This window comes from Selaginella moellendorffii, unplaced genomic scaffold (genome assembly GCF_000143415.4).
Source record: "Selaginella moellendorffii unplaced genomic scaffold, v1.0 SELMOscaffold_19, whole genome shotgun sequence".
NCBI classification, from domain to species: Eukaryota; Viridiplantae; Streptophyta; class Lycopodiopsida; order Selaginellales; family Selaginellaceae; genus Selaginella; species Selaginella moellendorffii.
Window position 1 is genome coordinate 2,002,895 of NW_003314280.1, and position 18,029 is coordinate 2,020,923.

The 18,029-nt window shown below is 49.6% G+C and overlaps 8 protein-coding genes across 14 annotated transcripts in view; 4 read left to right on the forward strand and 4 right to left on the reverse strand.

Annotated features, from left to right (window-relative positions):
• Nucleotides 1-3: 3 nt before the first annotated feature.
• LOC9650886 (5-formyltetrahydrofolate cyclo-ligase-like protein COG0212) lies at nucleotides 4-1,507 on the reverse strand. The gene is made up of 7 exons (XM_024677267.1): nucleotides 1,282-1,507; nucleotides 1,131-1,221; nucleotides 958-1,068; nucleotides 784-899; nucleotides 657-732; nucleotides 482-607; nucleotides 4-420 (listed from the first exon to the last, which is right to left on the reverse strand). Exons 1-7 carry the CDS (start codon nucleotides 1,504-1,506, stop codon nucleotides 17-19), a joined length of 1,149 nt encoding a protein of 382 aa, XP_024533035.1. The 5' UTR covers nucleotide 1,507; the 3' UTR covers nucleotides 4-16.
• Nucleotides 1,508-2,732: 1,225 nt separating this feature from the next.
• Nucleotides 2,733-3,953, forward strand: LOC9651575. The gene is made up of 3 exons (XM_002972332.2): nucleotides 2,733-3,231; nucleotides 3,302-3,396; nucleotides 3,462-3,953. Exons 1-3 carry the CDS (start codon nucleotides 2,742-2,744, stop codon nucleotides 3,702-3,704), a joined length of 828 nt encoding a protein of 275 aa, XP_002972378.2. The 5' UTR covers nucleotides 2,733-2,741; the 3' UTR covers nucleotides 3,705-3,953.
• A 396-nt stretch (nucleotides 3,954-4,349) lies between these two features.
• LOC112347077 lies at nucleotides 4,350-5,355 on the forward strand. The gene is made up of 2 exons (XM_024677355.1): nucleotides 4,350-4,629; nucleotides 4,705-5,355. The coding sequence occupies exons 1-2, from the start codon at nucleotides 4,623-4,625 to the stop codon at nucleotides 5,340-5,342; spliced, it is 645 nt and encodes a 214-aa protein (XP_024533123.1). The 5' UTR covers nucleotides 4,350-4,622; the 3' UTR covers nucleotides 5,343-5,355.
• A 105-nt stretch (nucleotides 5,356-5,460) lies between these two features.
• LOC112347038 (pentatricopeptide repeat-containing protein At4g02750-like) lies at nucleotides 5,461-6,629 on the forward strand. The gene is made up of 3 exons (XM_024677161.1): nucleotides 5,461-5,964; nucleotides 6,006-6,221; nucleotides 6,360-6,629. Exons 1-3 carry the CDS (start codon nucleotides 5,461-5,463, stop codon nucleotides 6,627-6,629), a joined length of 990 nt encoding a protein of 329 aa, XP_024532929.1.
• LOC9650887 lies at nucleotides 5,867-8,027 on the forward strand. Of its 4 annotated transcripts, XM_024677361.1 has the most exons (7): nucleotides 5,867-7,132; nucleotides 7,181-7,251; nucleotides 7,322-7,417; nucleotides 7,491-7,544; nucleotides 7,612-7,677; nucleotides 7,723-7,801; nucleotides 7,860-8,002. In XM_024677361.1, exons 1-7 carry the CDS (start codon nucleotides 6,953-6,955, stop codon nucleotides 7,935-7,937), a joined length of 624 nt encoding a protein of 207 aa, XP_024533129.1. In that variant the 5' UTR covers nucleotides 5,867-6,952; the 3' UTR covers nucleotides 7,938-8,002. The 4 variants fall into 4 exon arrangements, with proteins under 4 accessions (XP_024533129.1, XP_024533128.1, XP_024533127.1 ...); XM_024677360.1 differs by having other exon boundaries at nucleotides 7,491-7,677; nucleotides 7,860-8,027; XM_024677359.1 differs by having other exon boundaries at nucleotides 5,867-6,071; nucleotides 6,122-7,132; nucleotides 7,491-7,801; nucleotides 7,860-8,027.
• LOC9650888 (diacylglycerol O-acyltransferase 2) lies at nucleotides 7,946-9,742 on the reverse strand. 2 transcript variants are annotated; one of them, XM_024677357.1, is made up of 10 exons: nucleotides 9,445-9,742; nucleotides 9,290-9,364; nucleotides 9,114-9,199; nucleotides 8,952-9,058; nucleotides 8,720-8,875; nucleotides 8,570-8,656; nucleotides 8,408-8,505; nucleotides 8,267-8,354; nucleotides 8,099-8,219; nucleotides 7,946-8,042 (listed from the first exon to the last, which is right to left on the reverse strand). In XM_024677357.1, exons 1-9 carry the CDS (start codon nucleotides 9,696-9,698, stop codon nucleotides 8,118-8,120), a joined length of 1,053 nt encoding a protein of 350 aa, XP_024533125.1. In that variant the 5' UTR covers nucleotides 9,699-9,742; the 3' UTR covers nucleotides 7,946-8,042; nucleotides 8,099-8,117. The 2 variants fall into 2 exon arrangements, with proteins under 2 accessions (XP_024533125.1, XP_002972601.2); XM_002972555.2 differs by having other exon boundaries at nucleotides 7,958-8,219.
• Nucleotides 9,743-9,905: 163 nt separating this feature from the next.
• Nucleotides 9,906-11,711, reverse strand: LOC9651576 (cytochrome P450 711A1). 2 transcript variants are annotated; one of them, XM_002972556.2, is made up of 5 exons: nucleotides 11,498-11,711; nucleotides 11,298-11,450; nucleotides 10,487-11,249; nucleotides 10,341-10,436; nucleotides 9,906-10,289 (listed from the first exon to the last, which is right to left on the reverse strand). In XM_002972556.2, the coding sequence occupies exons 1-5, from the start codon at nucleotides 11,686-11,688 to the stop codon at nucleotides 9,954-9,956; spliced, it is 1,539 nt and encodes a 512-aa protein (XP_002972602.1). In that variant the 5' UTR covers nucleotides 11,689-11,711; the 3' UTR covers nucleotides 9,906-9,953. The 2 variants fall into 2 exon arrangements, with proteins under 2 accessions (XP_002972602.1, XP_024533106.1); XM_024677338.1 differs by having other exon boundaries at nucleotides 9,906-10,436.
• A 5,503-nt stretch (nucleotides 11,712-17,214) lies between these two features.
• The window catches only part of LOC9650889 (abscisic acid 8'-hydroxylase 3), a 2,853-nt gene continuing 2,038 nt past the window's right edge, over nucleotides 17,215-18,029 (reverse strand). Inside the window, exons 6-9 of one of the 2 annotated variants that reach the window (XM_024677496.1) lie at nucleotides 17,966-18,024; nucleotides 17,837-17,915; nucleotides 17,524-17,749; nucleotides 17,215-17,460 (exon numbers count right to left, since the gene is read on the reverse strand). In XM_024677496.1, coding sequence (XP_024533264.1) covers nucleotides 17,370-17,460; nucleotides 17,524-17,749; nucleotides 17,837-17,915; nucleotides 17,966-18,024 — 455 coding nt within the window. In that variant the 3' untranslated portion in view covers nucleotides 17,215-17,369. The remainder of the gene's footprint in view (nucleotides 17,461-17,523; nucleotides 17,750-17,836; nucleotides 17,916-17,965; nucleotides 18,025-18,029) is intronic. The other variant, XM_024677495.1, reaches the window with a different exon arrangement.

An 18,029-nucleotide genomic window follows, 5' to 3' on the forward strand; every position in this document is an offset into this window, starting at 1 on the left:
CATAGCCCTGTGACTTTCAGCCCGACACCTTTTTTTCACGCTTGGCTTTCGGAGGAGTCGGCTTGGCTTGCATGACCCAACCATGGATGTCGATAGCAGCAGCATACTTCTCGGCACTGAGGTCCTCGGGTATCACTATCCTGGCGGACGCTTTCTTTGAGGCGGTCTGATAGACAGTCACGCTGTCGACTCGTAAGCCCATGCCTTGTAGGTGCTGCCCGAGCTCCTTCTCGGTGATGCTGGGATTGAGCTCGGTGATGGAGATGGAAGGCCCGTCTGCTTTGCCACCTGGACGGACTTGCCTTCCCGTAGGCGCTAGTTTCGGCTTCTCTCCAGTTTCTTGTCCGATCTTCTCCCTCAGCTCCCGCAAGACGTTCACGCGGAGGTATTTGTCAGGCAGAAGCAAGTCCCAGTAAATTCCTGGCAAGAGGAGAAGATGAGAGAAAACAATGGAGCCTTGGAAAGGACTTACAAAACTTACCGGTTGGTTTTGGAATTTTGGTGTTCGTGTGATAGATGTAATTTGGTGTGCAAACTATATCGACTGGAAGGTCGTAAGGGAGCAGCTTGTCCACGGGGATGTCATTCACGAGCTGTTTATCGTGGACTACAACGAAAAACTCAGAGTTATCCATTACCATCACTCGTCAACATACCTGTAGTCACGACAAGTGTGGACTCGTCTATAATTTTCTTGTGACGAAGCAGCGCGTACGCCAGCTCCTCAGTTCCCTGAAATGAAAATCATCCACACCTCGCTACAAGAAAAAATGAGATTCTTACATGGCCAACGCCAACGCGAGCACCAGTGTCTGGATCCACCGCAACCGAGCCGATGACAAGAATGTCGACCCTGAAATCCGACTCAAGCCCCAGCTCTTTTCCCAGCAACTCACCCTCTGCACGACTCTGCTGGAAATAAATCTCACTCACATCGTCTGAGAAACACTGGCGTACCAATGCGTGCCGAGGTCTCCCTCATCTTGTAGAAGGACAAGTACGTCGGGCTCACAACCGCGTAGAAGCCCTTCTTTAGCCCCGGTGGAGGAACAAGCAGCACTTTCATATCTGGAAACCAAGAGAAACTCCCATCACAACAAAGAGAAGAAAATTTGTCTGTCGAGATTTACGCCTGAGTGTTATGAATCTCACTTGTCTCTGCGGCGCATCCGGGCACACGCTCACGAACTGGGCCTCTCGATATTCGGGCAGAAGCAGCACCTAAGAGACAAAAGAAAAAGAGAATGAAATCTCTGAGGCTGCTACTACTACTACTCTCACCTTGTCAGCTGCCTTGCCGGCTCCACGGAAATTCGGAATTGTGTTGTGCACCGGCCTCGGCATCAAAGCAATGCCCTTTTTCTCGATCAAATCCCACATTCGCTTCCGAATTCCCCATTTCCAAGCGCCAGGCTTCTCGTCGGCTGGCGCAGCAGCAGGCGCGTGAGCATTCGAGCAAAAGCCTCTCGATCGGAGCGCGCGCCACCGCTGTGGGAGGCGCTGCATTTTCCCTCCCTCCTCCCCTAAAACCCTAAACCTTCCGTACCATGTAATCTTTCCGTACGAAAGATATAGGAGCCCTAAATTGCGAGAATATCTTTATTCCGCTCAAACCTATTATTAGCGTCAACCTTCCGATCTTTTGCTGGATCCACAAAAATCTCTTGGAATCGTCCGGATCCCTTTTAGAGTTTATAAGGATTCCATTGATGTGAGACTTCTGACATCAATGCATCACTTGGAAAATAGAATAGATCCAAATCTCATCGCCCACCCACTGGCGAATCGCCACATTCCAAGCCCTTGTTTATCCCAGCGCCAGAGCTGATTGGCGCGAGCACTCCGCGATCTTGCGTCCACGTCGTGGCGCGAAGATGTGAACAGCCCCGCGATTGTTGTCAATGAATATGATACTCGATTTCTCGCACTGTGGAGCGATTTGCCGGCACAGACACGGTGCTCGATCGATCTCCACGGGATTCGAGAAAGGAGCCCCGACCCACAAACCAGAGTTTAAAGCGGGGGGGACAATTCAATCGTCTAATCGCTAAAGCGAATCAAATGTTTCCACAGAAAAAAGAGTGTGCGCAAGTATTTCAAGGTGTGGCGTACGGATTGTCTCGCTTTTTCCGGAAGGCCCAGGTTTTTCAAAGGCTAGAAAACACACGAAGGTGTTCGTCGCCAACAAATGGTCAAGCTTGTCGACATCCCGTTGGATGATTTTCTCCACTGATCGACGAAATCAGCCTCGCGAAAACAAAGTCTTTTTCTTTGTAGATTCGCCCAACTTGTTGCTAGCTATAGAGTTTAACGTCTAGCAACATGTCTTAAACATTCCGTAATTATCTTTTGACTTTGGAACAGCCGATAATTGTTACACCCCGGGGGGTCCATTTCGATGCAACCACATCCATAGCTATCGAAACTTCTCCCCTTGGTCAAAAAGTTTAAATCGCCCAAAAGATCCCCGGAAACTCTCCCGGCTGCGAAAGCAACTTGGTGACCAATCAAAGCGAGACACGATGCTTCCGGCGGATGCTGCACACGGCACGAAAAAAAGAAACAAAAAAAAAAAAGAAAAGTGTCTTTGGGAGAGCCAAGCAGTAACTTGGGGCAATTGTTTATTGTTGCAAGAGTCTCTCCAGAGTTTCGCGACAACACAAAGTCCCCATCCCTCTTTCTCTCACTCTCTCTTTTAGCACTACTCTGGATGGAAGCACTGGTTCTTTCTCTTCTGGGGGATGGATCATTCATGGTGGCTCGCTGGTGGTTTTTTTAAGGTGTGCTTTTCTTTTCTTTTCCACAGTGGGGGAGCTTGTCGAGAAATCCTTGCACACCTTTGGGGAAACACGGTGGTAAAAGAAGCGCTTCGCTTGGTGCTGTGGGACACTCACACACAACGTGACACAGTGATCACAGTGATATCATATACACGATATAATAGTATTATGTATTGTTATATAGTATCATATCATGTAGTATATATAAGTGCTTTCGATCCAGGCAGCAACCCGGTTCCTCACACCGCACTTCGCCGTTCGCTCGCTCTCGCTCTTGCGCTCTCTCCACCATCTCCACACAAAGACCCTCTTCTTCCAAGAAAGAGATTCTCGAGAATGGCAAGCTTGTGGATGCTCGCGGTGCTTGCCACAGCGGCCTTTGTTCTACTCCTGCTCCCTGGCGAGGCTGTTTGCGAGGGTGATACCACTACCAAGAAGGAGCAAACAAGAGGTTTGTTTAGCTTGATTTCGCGATATATATTTCTATGATTTGCATCCACTTGGTACTTGATCTTTCTTAGATGGCGACCGCAATGTCGCAGATATAGATACCGCACTGGATCATCAGCTGGCGCGCCAGCTTGCTTCTCGTCCCAAAATCCGTTGGTCTCGGAAGGTGCTTTCAATACAATGTTTGATCACACTGGGCTTTTCTCTCATATGATTCATTCTTGCTTGCAGATGCTAGATTCTCCAGCGCAGTTTGCAGATCACCCGGCGACGAGCAAGTCGCAAGCAGCACCGGAAGCTCAAGCAAAGGTTTCCAGAACTGTGAAGGAAAGAGACGCCGCTGGATCAGCAGTACCAAGCACGAGCTCATCCACCAAGAGCTCGTCCAAGCACGACAACACCGAGGACCTGTTCCACATAGATTACACACCGGCCGCGATTCACCCTCCTCGCAGCCACGGTCACAATCCTTGAGATAACAAAACGATTTCTTCACAGGCTCGATCAAGCACCACATTAAATAGAGCTTAGCAGCAGCCTGTACAAAGAAAAGAGTAAGAGACCATCAAGCAGAACAAAAAAACAGAAGAGAATAAGCAAGCATATAGTAATCAAATCACTGATCAGTATGTCAGTCGATCGAGCTAGATCAAATCTAGCTCCTCCTCCTCCTCCTCCTCCTCGGGTTTGCAAATGGCAATTACAAATGTGAATTCTATTCTCCGCGACGCTCTCTCCTTCGATCATCATGTAGCTCAAGACTGTGTTCTTGAGGAAGAACGCACAGTGGCGGCATATACCCTGCCTAGTGGACAAATTGGTGCAGCGCGGTATATTCCTCGGCACTGCGGCCGTGGACTGGATTAAACAAAAGGCCGGATTTGGGGTGGCGATTTGGTCGGCTGGAGCTAAGCAAAAACAAGCCCGGCCACTGTCTAGAGCTTACGCTCTCGTCATCATCGCCGCTCAGACAGGCCGACCGAGTGCCGACGTGGTCGCCTTGCCTATAGCCTCAAATCTCCCCCAGTCCACTCTAGTCAAAGCCTGTGGTCAACGGCGTGCGTGGGTGTGGTGATGTCAACGCGCGCAACGTCACTGCAAGTTGGGGGAGCTCTGAGTCCTCCACTACAAGCTGTCCGCGATGGGACGGGATTTTGGCGATTGGATCTACGGATACTGCGAGATTCCGGCATCAAGTATTCTGGAAAGGCGATGACTACCGATCGATCGAGGGGAATGGGTGAATCACATCACACCCATTTTTTTTTTTTTTGACACCACTGAGAAAGAAGGGTTCATTTCGCTTCTTCGTTTCTAGCTTCGTCCCCCCTTTGCCTTTAAGTGAGTGCACACACGAGCGTAGAAGAACACTATCATTCCGATACCTAGTGGATGACAGGTATTCCCTGGAGGGCATCATCCGCCAACGCAATTTGGTGTTGACTTTGTACTTTCTTCCTCCCTCGCATCGCAGCAGTCAGTTCGGGGCAACTTGAGCAAAGCTTCCCATCCCCTCTTTTCTCGCCACAAGTTGATCAAGTCACGCAAAGATGTGCTGTGGATGGTGGTGGTCACGGGATGGGTCCGGCGTCTGCGCGCTCGCATCCTCTCCAGGCACCTCCAAACCGACAAGCTCAGATTCTGGAGCCCAAGGGTACGATCGAAACCTTCTCCCTGCCAGCCTTCTGGTGCAGATGCACCGCGGTCGCTGCAATATCGAGGAGGCCCCGGCCGTGTTTGATGCTCTCCACTCCCGACAGCGTTTTCTCTGGAAACATCATGGTCGCGGCGTTTGCCCAGAACGGGCATATCCCCGATGCGTGGCAAGTGTTTGATGCAATGCCGGAGAAGAACGTAGTATCTTGGACCACTATTATTGCTGTCTACTGTTCCGCCAGTCACGTCGAGGGAGCAAAGCTACTGTTTGATGTGGCTGGAACGCTCTCGTCACGGCTTATGCCCAAAACGGGCATGTGTTTGACGCGGCGGTGGTGTTCTACAGGCAGCCCGCTAGAACGCTCGTCTCCTGGAACTCGATTCTCAAGGGCTACTCTCAAGACGGTGATTTGGATTCAACACTTGGAACGGTTCGCGGCCTTCTTGGGAACTTGAGAAGGATTCTTTCGCTTGGGCCGCTGCCATCCAAGCGTATGCCCGAGCTGGTCATGTCGGCGATGCAGCAGCCGTTTACGAGGGAATGCCTCGGCACTGTTCCGTTACCGTAACCGCGATGATCCAGGCTTTCGGTCAGGCCGGGATTCCCAACAGAGCAAAGAAAGTTTTTGAGAGTCGCTGTCCAGAACGAGATATGATCACTTGGACAGCTTTTCTTTCGGCACTTGCGGCAAATGGGATGGTGCAAGATGTGAAGGATGCGCTCGAAGATGCCAGAGAAGAATTGCGTTTCTTGGGACGCTCAACAGATAGGTGGCTTTTCCTTCGGCGTATAGGATGCCTCAACACAGTTGTCACGGCTTCCAACTTCTTGATCGAAGCGCTCGCTCAAAACGATTCCAAAGTAACTTTTCTGGCGCTGTCTCACACGTGGGCTGGAGAAATGAAGGCCGCGGCTACGTTACTAGAAAGGATGCCACAGACCACAGTCAACATGGAGATAAGAGGGGGCCTGGGATATTCCAGGAATGGTGATGCCGTGCGTGCCGTCCAAGTGTTCTTCCGGGAGATGACGCAGCGTAACATCGTGTCGTGGAACTCGATTCTCCAAGCGCTGTTGGTCTGGATAGAGCTCACAAGCTCTTCGCTCAAATGCCGCAGCACGACGTCATCTCCTGGACGTCGCTGGTGGCCAAGTTCGCTTCGAAGCCCGAGTTCCAAGACGAGGTGAGGAACTTATTCCAGAGAACGCCTGAAAGAGATATTGCAGCGTGCAGTGCATTGATCGCCGCCTATGCTCACAGCGGTCAAGCGAGAGCGTCGCTGGAGCTCTTCCGGCTCATGGACTTGGAAGGACGCCGCGACTTTTGTGAGCGCGTTGGACGCCTCTGCTACTCTCTCGGCTCTTCCCCAGGGCAGGATTCTCCACTCGAGCATTCTCTCCAATTAGCAACCGCGCTCGTGAACATATAGTACCTATTGCTCTTGCATGGACGAAGCTCATGTGTTTGACAGCATGGAGGAGCGAGACGTCGTCTCCTGGAACGCATTGGTGGCGGCCACTCTCACCACGGCCACGGCAACAAAGTCTTCCTCGAGCTTCTCCCCGAGATGGTGCTACAGATAGTGCATCCAGACAGCGTGACGCTCACCAGCTGCGCTTACAGTCACGTAGGCCTGCTCGACGGCGGCTTGGAGTTCCTCGGCCGGATCCCTGAGGACTTTAGCATGCAAGCGACGCTGGACAAGGGCGATTGGAAGATGCCGAGGAGCTGGTTGAGGTGAGGCCGTTTGAGCCGGACAGCTCTACGGGGATGAATCTAGTCGGTGCCTGTGTAAGCCACGGTGGCCATGCCGCAGGAGCTGGAAACCACATAATCGAGCTCCATACGTGTTGCTCGCCAACATGCTCGCTAACTGCTAGAGGAACTACGACGTGAGATCAAACGATCTCTCGCTTTTGTTTTCTGGAAAGAACCGTGGTGTTGCAAGAGGCTCTTTTAAGAAGGTGTTACTTCGAAGTCGCGAGAAACAAGAAAGCCTAACAAAATCAAGCATCGATCGCCTTGATCATTCTACGTAAAAGGGATTCTTTGTCTAGGTAATCTATGGCGCTTGAGGCCTGCGCCAGCATGGCGGTCTCGTTTGTGCCCGCTCGCAATGTTGGTCCTCTTCTTCCACAGGAGAAAACGCGTGTGCTTTCACGCCAGCGCTTCCGGATTCGTGGGTTGAGTGCTGCGAGTGAGCAGCCGGATGTTCCTCCCAGCACACACGTCCAAGAAAACCAGGTTTCTTCTTCCCCATGTTTCTTCTCTAAAACTTCACGCTCTACCTAGTTGCCAGGCGGAGGTGAGAATTTTGGATCGCCCAAGAGCTTGCTAGCATCAATCCTCTCACGAAATGACGAGTAGGCCAACGTCCATTCGATCGGTGCTTCTGTTGAAAGTGAGTGATTCTCTTCCATCTTAACAACGCAGCCTCAAGAGCCAACTGAGGAGATATGGAACCGCTGGGATACTTTCTTACGGCGTTTTCAACACCATGTACTACCTAGGAACGTTTCTCTTCTTCTGGTAAACGACCACCTGGCCGCCATAGCCAACACCTTACAGATAGTGATCGATGAAAACTGGTATTTTTTCACAGGTTCTATGTGGCTCCATCACCAGGAGGCCTTGGCTATGCTGCTGCTGCTCAAAGGTTTGTCCGTGTGTACTTTCCACTCGTTTTGATCGCGAGAGTTCGAGCTTTGTTACATGTATCACAGGTTTGTGAAGCTCTTTGCGATGGTGTGGGCAGGCAGTCAAGTGACGAAACTTTTGCGTGCTGCAGCGTAAGTTTCGCGTCGCTCTCAAATCTAAATTGCTTTCCATTCCAGCGCTCTGGCTCTGGCCCCGCTCGTGGACAAGTGTCTCAACTGGTTTACAAGCACACTCCACTTCGAATCGAGGGAAAAGGTTGCTTTTGTTCTGGGATTTCTAAGAACTCCACCTTGCGTTTTTGGTTTCTTTGCAGGCGTTTGGAACTCTAGTAGCCGGCTGCTTTGCTCTGGCTTTGCTCGTCTTCGTTGTCATCACAAGCTTATGGGCGTGACTCCAATAGAGCAGAACAGGCTTTTGTCCAAACAGGCACTGAAAAATTTCTTTATACATGAGTAACTCCGGCAGTGCTTGTGGGACTCTAGAAACTCGAGGATCACTGCGCAGATTATGCGAAATTACGCTCCAAGATTGGAGGAGCAACAAAATACAAACCCTTCTCCACCGCCGCTGCCTAATACACGTGAAGCATGGTGTCTTTGTATCCTGCTGCCGCCTTGTGTTTTTCAAATAGCTCTTGAAGCGCGACTATGAATTTCTCCAGAACATTAGCCACCTGCATTCCATTCCCGTTGCTACAAATGCAAACTTCGTGGATCATACCTCCTCTCTGGATGGCTGCGAGGTTTTGGTCACCTCAATCGGATTGCCTACAGCTACGTACATCTCCTGCTGGCATGGAACAGGACTCCTGCACGATCATCGAGTAAGCTACAAGAAAGAAGAAAAGAGAGATCAACGTACCCATACATTCCCCAGAAGACGAGAGGGGTAAACCCGATAGCTCTTGAGAGCTTGGCGTAGAGCTCTCCTTTCGGCTTCCACCACTTGTAAGCTTCAGTCTGTAAGAAAAAAAGACGGGTGGTGCTAGAAAGAAAAAAAAATCTTTGAGAAGTTCTTTCATACCTGGCCGAAACAAAACACCGGAACTAATGGAGCACCAGTCTCGATGGCCACCCGCACAAATCCAAATCTTTTCTTCAAGAAAACCACCTGGAAAACAGATAAGAGAAATCCAAAGCAGTCATGAAAAGGAGATGACGATGTGGCACAAACCTCGTGTCCATGCTCCATGTAGAGGCACTCTTGGACACCTCCAGGCACGACAATACAAGAGTAGCCATCGTTCAAAAGCTTGCCAAAGGTTTTTCGCGAGGCAGGAACGAGACCAAGCCACGTCCAGATGTGACGCAGGATTGGAGTTGCAAACACCTGGACGTGTCACGGCAAAACAAATCAGCGCAAACTTAGAAAAAATCTTCAAAAAATTCAAAACGCTTTTACGCACAGCACTGCTGGCCAACGCTCGGATTTTCGTAAAAGGCATGTAGCCAGTGTAGTGGCAGAGCGAGATAATCCCGATAGGGAGGATGGAGTGTGGCTCCACCGCGAACACTGTTCAAGCATTTATCTGTCATTCCAAAAAAAAATACATAGAGAGAGAGAATACCATATGCCTTGCTCAAGTCGAAGGATTTTATATCATCGACATGGAGCCTGATAGGAAAATGCTTCGGTGCATACTTGCAGATAAACCTACACGATCGAAGCAACAAAAAAAAAAAGAAAAAAATCCAAGCTTTTTGTAAGCAAGGATCGATCAAAAAAAAAAAAATCGCTACTTACGTCGCGACCTTGCGACCCAAAGGGCTCTCGTGATGGGCCGGAAGAACCATGAGCAGCAAATACAAGCCCATGACCCTGGATCAAGAAAGAAGAGCGCCCTATAAACCGAGAAGAGCGGGAAAACGAGAAAGAAGAGGAGAAATGCAAATGCTTACGCAATGGCCCAGGCTCGCCGCAAATTGGCAAGAACGACGAGGCCGACGATGGTGTTAAAATGGATGGCGCCCAGCCATATGAGCACCGCGATCCAGCTCAAAACGCCGCCGCTCGCCGGCGGATCCACCCGCCTGTGCAGCGAATTGCATGCATCGCTCCCGGCGCCGCCATCGCCATCGCCATCGCCATCGCCGCCCTTGGCGTGAGCCGCGGCCGCCGCCATGAATCGAGTGCTCCCCACACACTCCCCCATTGGCAGCACCAAATGCCCGCCCGCCACCGTCGATTTGCCAATCCTAGGGCTGCGATGCTGCCACTAGGTGACAGATCTCGCGGCCCCACGCCTCACAAATGCAGCCGCAGATCTCTGCGCACCGCGGTCGCTCCACGTGGGAAGTATCGGTAAACACGTGGCGCGCGTGTAGCCGTCGGTGCTCGCATAGATTGTGCCAAAGAACACGTTACATTCGAGCTATTGAAAGCGAGCTCGTGCCCGGGAATGATGCTCTCAGCATATCTCGCGCTTCCGTACGCGGAGCTTCACCCCGTGGATGGGGCGTACGACAATGCTCAGGCGGACGGCCAGGGGGTTCTCCATGGCCGGCGAGTGCTCAAACGTGTAGCGCTGGTAGAAGTGGATCAAGGCCAGCTTCATCTCCAGGTAGGCCAACTTGTAGCCGATGCACATCCGGGGCCCGATTCCAAAGGGGGAGTGAGCGTACGGGTGGCGCTTCTTGGCCTCGGCGCAGTCGGGATCGAAGCGCTCCGGGCGGAAGAGATGCGGCTCCGGGAAATCCTCCTCGTCCTGGGCGAGCGCATTGATCACCAGCCAAACCCAAGTTCCCTGGTAGAAGAAAGTTTGGCTATCTCTACAAGAAAGAGAGAGGGATGTTACCTTTGGAATGTGGTAGCCTACCACCTTGATATCCTCCATCGCCTCGCGAGCAACAACTGGGGAGAACGTGATCATCCTCATGGATTCTTTGATCACCTGTTGATCATTGACACTCTGAAGAGGGAGAAAGATTCGCGAGCACTGACCTGGTCAACGTACTTGAACTTGTCCACGTCCTCGAAGGCCACCGTTGACCCCAGTGGGGCGAGCTCGTCAATCTCCTTGACCATCTTTGACGCCACCTCCGGGTGCGCGGCGATGAAGTAGAGCGTGTAGCAGAGATTGGTGCCAGTTGACTCCGACCCGGCCATCATGAGCTCGTAAGCCAGCGCCAGCACCCGCTCGTCGGTCAACAGCTCGCGCATCTCCTGGCTCTTGGCCCGCGCGTCCAGCAGCAGCGACAGCGCATCGCTCCTAACAACTCCGTCCCGCATCTCGGCCTCCCTCCGCTCCAGCAGCGCCCTCATCTGGGCCTCGAGCAGCAGATTCCCCGTGTACTGGTTCCAGTCGCCGGTCCCCGGGATCCTCTTCATGATCTCGCGGATCGGGTGCTGGAGGAAGGGGAAGAAGAGCCCCGCGAAGGTGCTCACCGGGGCCTTCTCGTTCATCGTCAACGTATCGAGCGAATTGAGTACCGCATTCACCATGTCCTTGTCCTCGCTGCGACCATCAGCCCAAGAGGGCTTGACGAGCTTGAAGCCGGTGCCAAATGCGCTCTCCCCGATCACGTCCAGGGCCATCCTCTGGAGGAGCTGGGTCATGTTGACATCCTCCCCGGCGTTTGCGTGCTTGTCCAGGATCTCCACCACTTGGCCCATCACTCGCTCCATGAGCGGCACGTACGCAGAGAGCTTCTCCGTGTGGAACGTGGGGAGGAGTATGTTCCTCATCCTCGCCCAGTCAGGAGCCCTTCAGAAGGACACTAGTATTACGAATATTTGCAAGGCAAAGTCTTACTTTGTCATGAACAGCCCGTGTAAGTGGATCCAGCTCTCCTTCATGTAAGGAAGGATGACACGGTTTGGGAACACCTTGAACTTCCGTATGGCAATCTCCTGGCAGAGGTCAGCTGAGGCTACAAAGACAATCGGTTGTCTGCCCAGCTGGAACCTGATAGCAACCGAGAACTGAGGCTAAGTTAGATCATATCTGTTTACCTGTAAATTGGCCCCAGCTGCTTGGCAAGCTTGATGAAAACGCCGGCTTGGTACTTGGCCATGAGTGGGAGGTGTCCCAGACCTGAGATGTATGGAGCAGCAGGAATTTTCGACAGCTTCCATGCGGGCCATTGCAAGTAAATCAAGATTGTCACAACAATCACAAAGAAAACTGCGATGATCAGCGCCATTTGCAGGCCGTCTATCCAAGGGAGCGCTTTATATATGTGAAACCATGTTTGGACGACTCGGGGTAGCATTTTTCAAAGCATCTTACTTGTTTGTTAGCTGAAAGGCTTCGTCAAAAGCCTTCGTAAATTACCCTTTCTTAATATATAAAATGTTTTGGAAATAAAATTTGAATAGACGAAGCCTTTCAGCTAACAACTTTCTCACGGATAGAATTCTGTTTGGGTTCGATTGGGATGAATTCTTCGGCCGCGGCTCACGAGCGGCGGCGTTTTGAGCTGGATCGCGGTGCTGACATCGCTGGGCGCCATCCATTTCAACACCATCGTCGCCCTTGTCAATTTGTGGCGAGTTGCGTTTGCATTTCTCCTCTCCTTTATTGTCTTGTTTTCCTGCTCTCCTCGGCTGATATGCGGTGCGGTGCTGGGTCTTGAGTCGAAAGTTTTTGATCGATCGTTGCTTATAAAGCTTGTATTTTTTGTTTTCTTCTGTCCATATGGAAGTCTTTTCTTTTTCTCCTTTTTTTCTTAAATGATATAATCGGGATTATCTCTGCAGTAAAACAACAAGGTTCTACACTGATTTATTTTACGTCCAGGATTTTGCGACGCCAATCTCCTAGCGGAGGCTACAAAGACAATCGGTTTTCTACCTGATAAAAACCGAGACTAAAGATCATAAATCCAGTGCCTGTAAATTGGACCCAGTTGCTTTGCAATTTTGATGAAAACGCCGGCTTGGTTCTTGGCCATGAGTGGGAAGGAGGTGTCCCACGCATGAGATGTATGGAGCAGCAAGAATTTTAAGCAATGCAAAACAATTCATACCAGGAACCAAACTCTGATCAACAACAACCAAGATTGCCATAACAATCACAACATCAGCGCTATTTAAAAGCCGTCAATCAAACGGGTGAAGATTGGAACGCTTTTTTCAGTTTTTTCTTGACAAGAGAACAAGCACCATAAAATAAAAGGCGCTACTGAAAAGTTAGCTCCGTTGCACTCTTGAATTGCACTCTTGGGAACGCGAATGGTAAGCAAGCCGTTCAGGAAAGACGCTCTAGCCTGCTTCACGTCAGCACTAGAGGGAAGCTTAAACTTCCTTTGCTTGAAAACGTTGCCGCTGGCATTAACAATGAGTTCCGGCCCTGCACAGTCCACAATCACTTCCTCTCGCGACAAGCCTGCACTGCAAAAGCTATTCAGGAAACGTGGAAGGTTTCAGGGACATACCTGGAACTTCAACACGAAGAATGTGGTGATGCTCGTCATCTGCAGAAGTTGCCTTGAGGGGTTGGTTCTTGGCTACAGCAGAGGAGGAGAAGAAAAAAACCGGAAACTATTAGTAGATGCAGAAAGAACAAAAACATAAGGTCGATACTCTTGTTCAGCTCAGTCTCGTCGAGGTCGTCAATTGGCACTGTCGAAGCTGTCCGTTTGAGCGCAGCGGCTCCCTTGGGAAAGAGAATGGTGAGAATCTCATCCTGGAGATTAACTATTGCACCGTCAACGTTGGCGTAACGAGGAACCACAATGTTCTCGGGATGGAACACGTCCTTCTCCGTGGAAACACGCACGCGGCCTTGTTCATCTTTTGCAACATGCACTTGACCCTGAGACGTGAGACCTGTACAAGTGTACGCAAGAAAAAATTAAGACTACAACGTCGTCTGCAAAATGACTTACCGGGCACTTGCACACCGACAGTGTAGAACTGCTGGTTCTCGAAGGACGACCACAATAGCTTGCGCTCGTCCTATCCTGCAAGCCGAAAAAGAAATAAAAAACTCCAGGCAGGATCAAAGCCATATCTTTATCAACGAGCTTGCGGCAGTTTAGCAACAGCTGGTAAGCGTGTTTCTTCTCAAAGTTGTAGAGAGCGACGAGACCGCCGTGACGAGGGAACTCCGGCCAACGCCCCGGCATCAGCCACCTCCTGCGTCAACTCAAGGCCCCTCGGACACCTCGTCAACTCAACGCTGGTGACACCAGTATGTGGCACGACCGGTGTAGCATATGATCGAGATTTGCTCCCAGACCAGACCGGCGAGGCTCGTGGACCGCAGAACAAAGAACTTGGTATAACACTCAGCGGCAAACAGGCGCGCCTGCTCCTGCAATTCGTGCTCCCTCTTGGCAGCACTCCGGCAAAAGTCGTGCACCAGGCGAGTTTCTTCCTCTGTGCGGTGATGTATGGGTGGCTCTCCACGCAAGCCGCGGATTACATTCTGCGAGGCGTTTTTCACGAGTTTGGTCATGTCTGGATAGCCGTAGTCGCCTATGTCGTCAAACCCGAGTGGTTTCCCAGCGGATGGGGGGAGTCGCCGCTCACGATTTCGGAGTACTGGAGCATGTGATCCAGGAGATGCCCCTGGAAGCACCTGGCGGCACAATCAGAGTCACCTAGCGCCCGAAAGACTTGGCCGAGGACACGGTTCTCTAGACGGAGTATCACCATCCACAGAAACTCTCCATACTCCTTGTAGGCATCGTCCGTCAGTGGTTTGCAGCGGCAGCAAAGGCAAGAAGCTCTCTCAGGTGACCTACTCCTGCTTGCTGTGTGGATGCCGCTCGCGCTTGCTTTTCTCGGGTTTGTCTCTAGGGTTTTGGGTTTTAGCGATCTCAAGCAGAAGATGGTTTCATTGCTCCTCCCATGTTCTCTAGACTCGCTGGCAAGTGCAATACTTTGACTGTTTGCGAGACTCGGATGAAGCACGAGGTAAGGCTCTAATATTTTTTTTCTTGTTAGGTTCGAAATCAACTGGCGCGCATCCAGAGAAGCCGTGGAGAGCGCTGTCTCAAAGCTATTGAAAGCAGGAGGTTTGTGGGTGGGTTGTATTTTATTTGAATTTATTTTACAGCGGTGAAGAACTTTGGAGACCTTGCGAAGTTCGTAGGAGATACGGACAAGGCTTGGTTTGTCATCCAGAAATACGGGAACACGGACTGGGCTTCACTTTCAGAGCTCGAGGCAAGGCTTCTTTCACAAGCGTTCTTCGAGGTATGGTCTTAAATCTTTTTCTTTATGTAGTCTAACTTTGTTTATTTTTCAGTTAGCTATCCATCGGCTGTGGAGTGGCTGTGAGGAACTGGAACAGACTCAAATACGACAGGTTCCCATGGGTAGTTCACAGTATTTCATGGCCAAGAAATACAGGTGGGTTATCTAGATTTTCACTTTAATATGTTCAAAAATATTTGTATAGGGACGTGGGAGCTCATCCGTGATCCATGATCCCAGTGCTTACGAAGTGGCTTGGAGCTCCTACACGTCTGCTGTGTCACCGCTCGACAACAAGGACGTTTGGGGAATTGGCCCTGCACACACTGAAGCAGCTGAAGTGTTGGAGAAGGTTGCTCGTGCTCTGCATAGCAAGGATTGTAGCTGGTTGCCTTTCATTCAAGTGTTTATGGCTAGCATGAGGCAATTTCTTTCCTTTTTTGTTTTGAGGGACAAAGCCATCAAACTAGGGGGTGAGCTCATGGATTGACAGTTATTTTGTTTTCAAGGGACCGATGTACATTTGGAACTGCTGACAGGTATTCCTTTTCATCAACTATGTTCATTTATATGAACAGCAGATCAGAGAGCTCGTGGACAACATCAGCAGCAAGCGCGAAAGAAGAAATGGGGCGGAACCCTATCTCCAAGCAGGAAGATGGGATAATCTGGGCATCAGAAGATCCTAGATAAGATCCTAGATAAAAGCAACAAATCCATGAGAAAATGCTCTACGCCATCACTGGGAACTTCCCACTTGTTTGGTATCCTCGAACTTCAACCTTGACCTGTGTTGTACAGTCACTTCCTTCTGGTAATATCTGGTCCTTAGGAAGTACGTTGATGATGCTAGGGGGCCGCCAAAGGTGATGAAGTCCATCAAACTTCTTATGGGAACTTGTCCCAAGATTGGGGATCTACTCTTGCACAACTGATGATTGAGGAGCCAGACTGGGATCCTTAAGTAGAAGTGGCTCTGAATCCTGAAGACCAACTAGAATAAAGAGCTTGTCGAGAGTTGTTGAAACTTCCATGCCTTGTACTGTGGCATTTGGTGTAGCTGAAAGAACTTTGGCATTTACTCGACTTCAGCTGCTAGATCACATTCTTCGTGTCGAAGTTCTGGAACTCTCGCGTTAGCTTTTGGCTTGTTGAACGTCCAGGCTTGAAGTGATTGTGGACTGTGCAGGGCCGGAACTCATCGTTAAGACCAGCGGCAACGTCTTCAAGCAAAATAAACTTAAGCTTCCCTCTAGTGCTGACGTGAAGCAGGCTAGAGAGTCTTTCCGTAACAGCTTGCTTACCATTCGCGTTCCAACAGAGCTAGCTTTTCAGTAGTGTCTTCTATTGTTATAAAAAACATTGTGTTACCTTTGATCAAGCTGAAAAATATGCAATAGAATTGATTGCAGTTTCTTTGAGCTCCATAAATTTAGACTAATTTTTTAAAATTTATTATTACTATTATTATTATTATTATTATTATTTATTTCAAATCCAAGTTTGTTCAAACTATCTTTACATTTCTTCGTGATCAAAATATTGTAAGAATCGTCGATGTAATGGTGATGGGCAACCCGGCCTTTGTCTGTACTCCACTTCTTCGGTTGCTCCAGCAAAATCCCATCTGTATGCATACATACACGATTACACTTTGAGGCTGAGATGGCCAACCTGTTTAAACACATCTCTTCCAGTGGCATTCTAGTGTTAGGATTGAGAGGGAGGCATTCCAGTGGAATGCATGCTCCAAGAGCGGATGTCTCATGGTGGTGGCTGACGCTAACAATCCGTGAGCAATGTAAAGAAGCAGGCTGGTTTTGAGCAGTGTACATGAACTTTATGTCCAGCACTTGACGATAACCAGTACCTTTTGACAAACTCAAACAATTTGGAAAAGATAGCAAGCTTTAGCACTAGATGGGGAGAAGCAAAGTCTTGATGTGCTCTTTTATAAGGGCGCCTTGGAATACGCGCCTATACATCATACATTGGTTACCTGATATGTGCTATTCACAGGCAAACATTCAGTTATCAGCAATAGATGAAGACTGATCAGCCTACCATAGATCAATGCGTCAAAAAGGATCTAGAAGTCAGAGAGTTGCAGCACAAACCCATATCAGTCAGCCGATCTATTTGATCTGAAACGTCATCTGGTTCTCTTTCTCTTCGTGGTGCAAGAAAATGATAAAAGAAATGAGAGCTATACCGAGAGCATAACTTGACAATGTCAAAACAGAGGAACTAGGGACGACCTTCAAGACGATAGGCTGAGCTGTGAGTGAAGTGAAACTAGTGTACTAATGTTCTCGGCGGCCGAGCTTTCGCTTCGCCGGCTGCTGGTGCTGCTTCTTTCTGTCCACCCATATACTGCTTGCAAGCATCTGTAAAAAGTAAATATTAAATTAATGAATAATGTCTGAAACAAAGTGGATTACTAAACAGTAATTTTTTAGAATTTTCAGTTTTACATAGTGTGTAATTTCCAAAACGGAACTTCATTTTGCGTCTGTTTGTGTTTCAAGGATGCCACCCACAGGTCTAGAACCAAATGGTTTGTCCAATTTGTTCAAATGAACTATTTTTTCTTTACATTAGTGTTTTTTGAACGTTTTTCAAAATTTTGTAAGAATTGAGTTGTTTTATTTCGATTTTTTTTCACTCACTCTTGGGGGTTTTACTTGCGTGTAATGGTGATGGGCAACCCGGCCTTTGGCACTGGGAATGGTCTGTACTCCACTCCTTCGGTTGCTCCAGCAAAATCCCATCTGTATGTACACATACACGATCACACACATTGTTTGATAAATAAAAAGGCTGAGATGGCCAACCTGTATGTGGTGGTAAGGTGGTGCACAAGCACGAGTATTTCCAGCTTGGCCAGCTCGTTGCCTGGGCATGAATGGAGGCCATTTCCGAACGGTATGAACGTGTTGGGCTTGATCGGCTCCTCGAATCTGGAGGGATCAAACTTGAATGGGTCCGGGAAGAAGTCTGGGCTGTGGTGGAGCATCCTGAACAGCGGCATCACTTTCCAGCCCTTGGGGATTATGTAATCTATTTGTCACACGCAAGCCAGAGTTGACAGTGTCAACTTTCAAAGCTCGAGGAGAAGAACCAAGACTTGTTTAACAAGTAAAATACCTTTGTATTGGACGTCTTCCACGGCTTCTCGGAAAGTGAAGGAGAGTATGGTAGCGAGTCGTAGGGTCTCTTGAATCGCCTGCACGGACTTATAATAAGTCGAGGTAGAAAAACTCGTGCAATACAAACCCGTGAAGTCAATGGCATGTTCCTGGTATCCGACCACGATAAGCTTCTGTCGCCATCAATTATC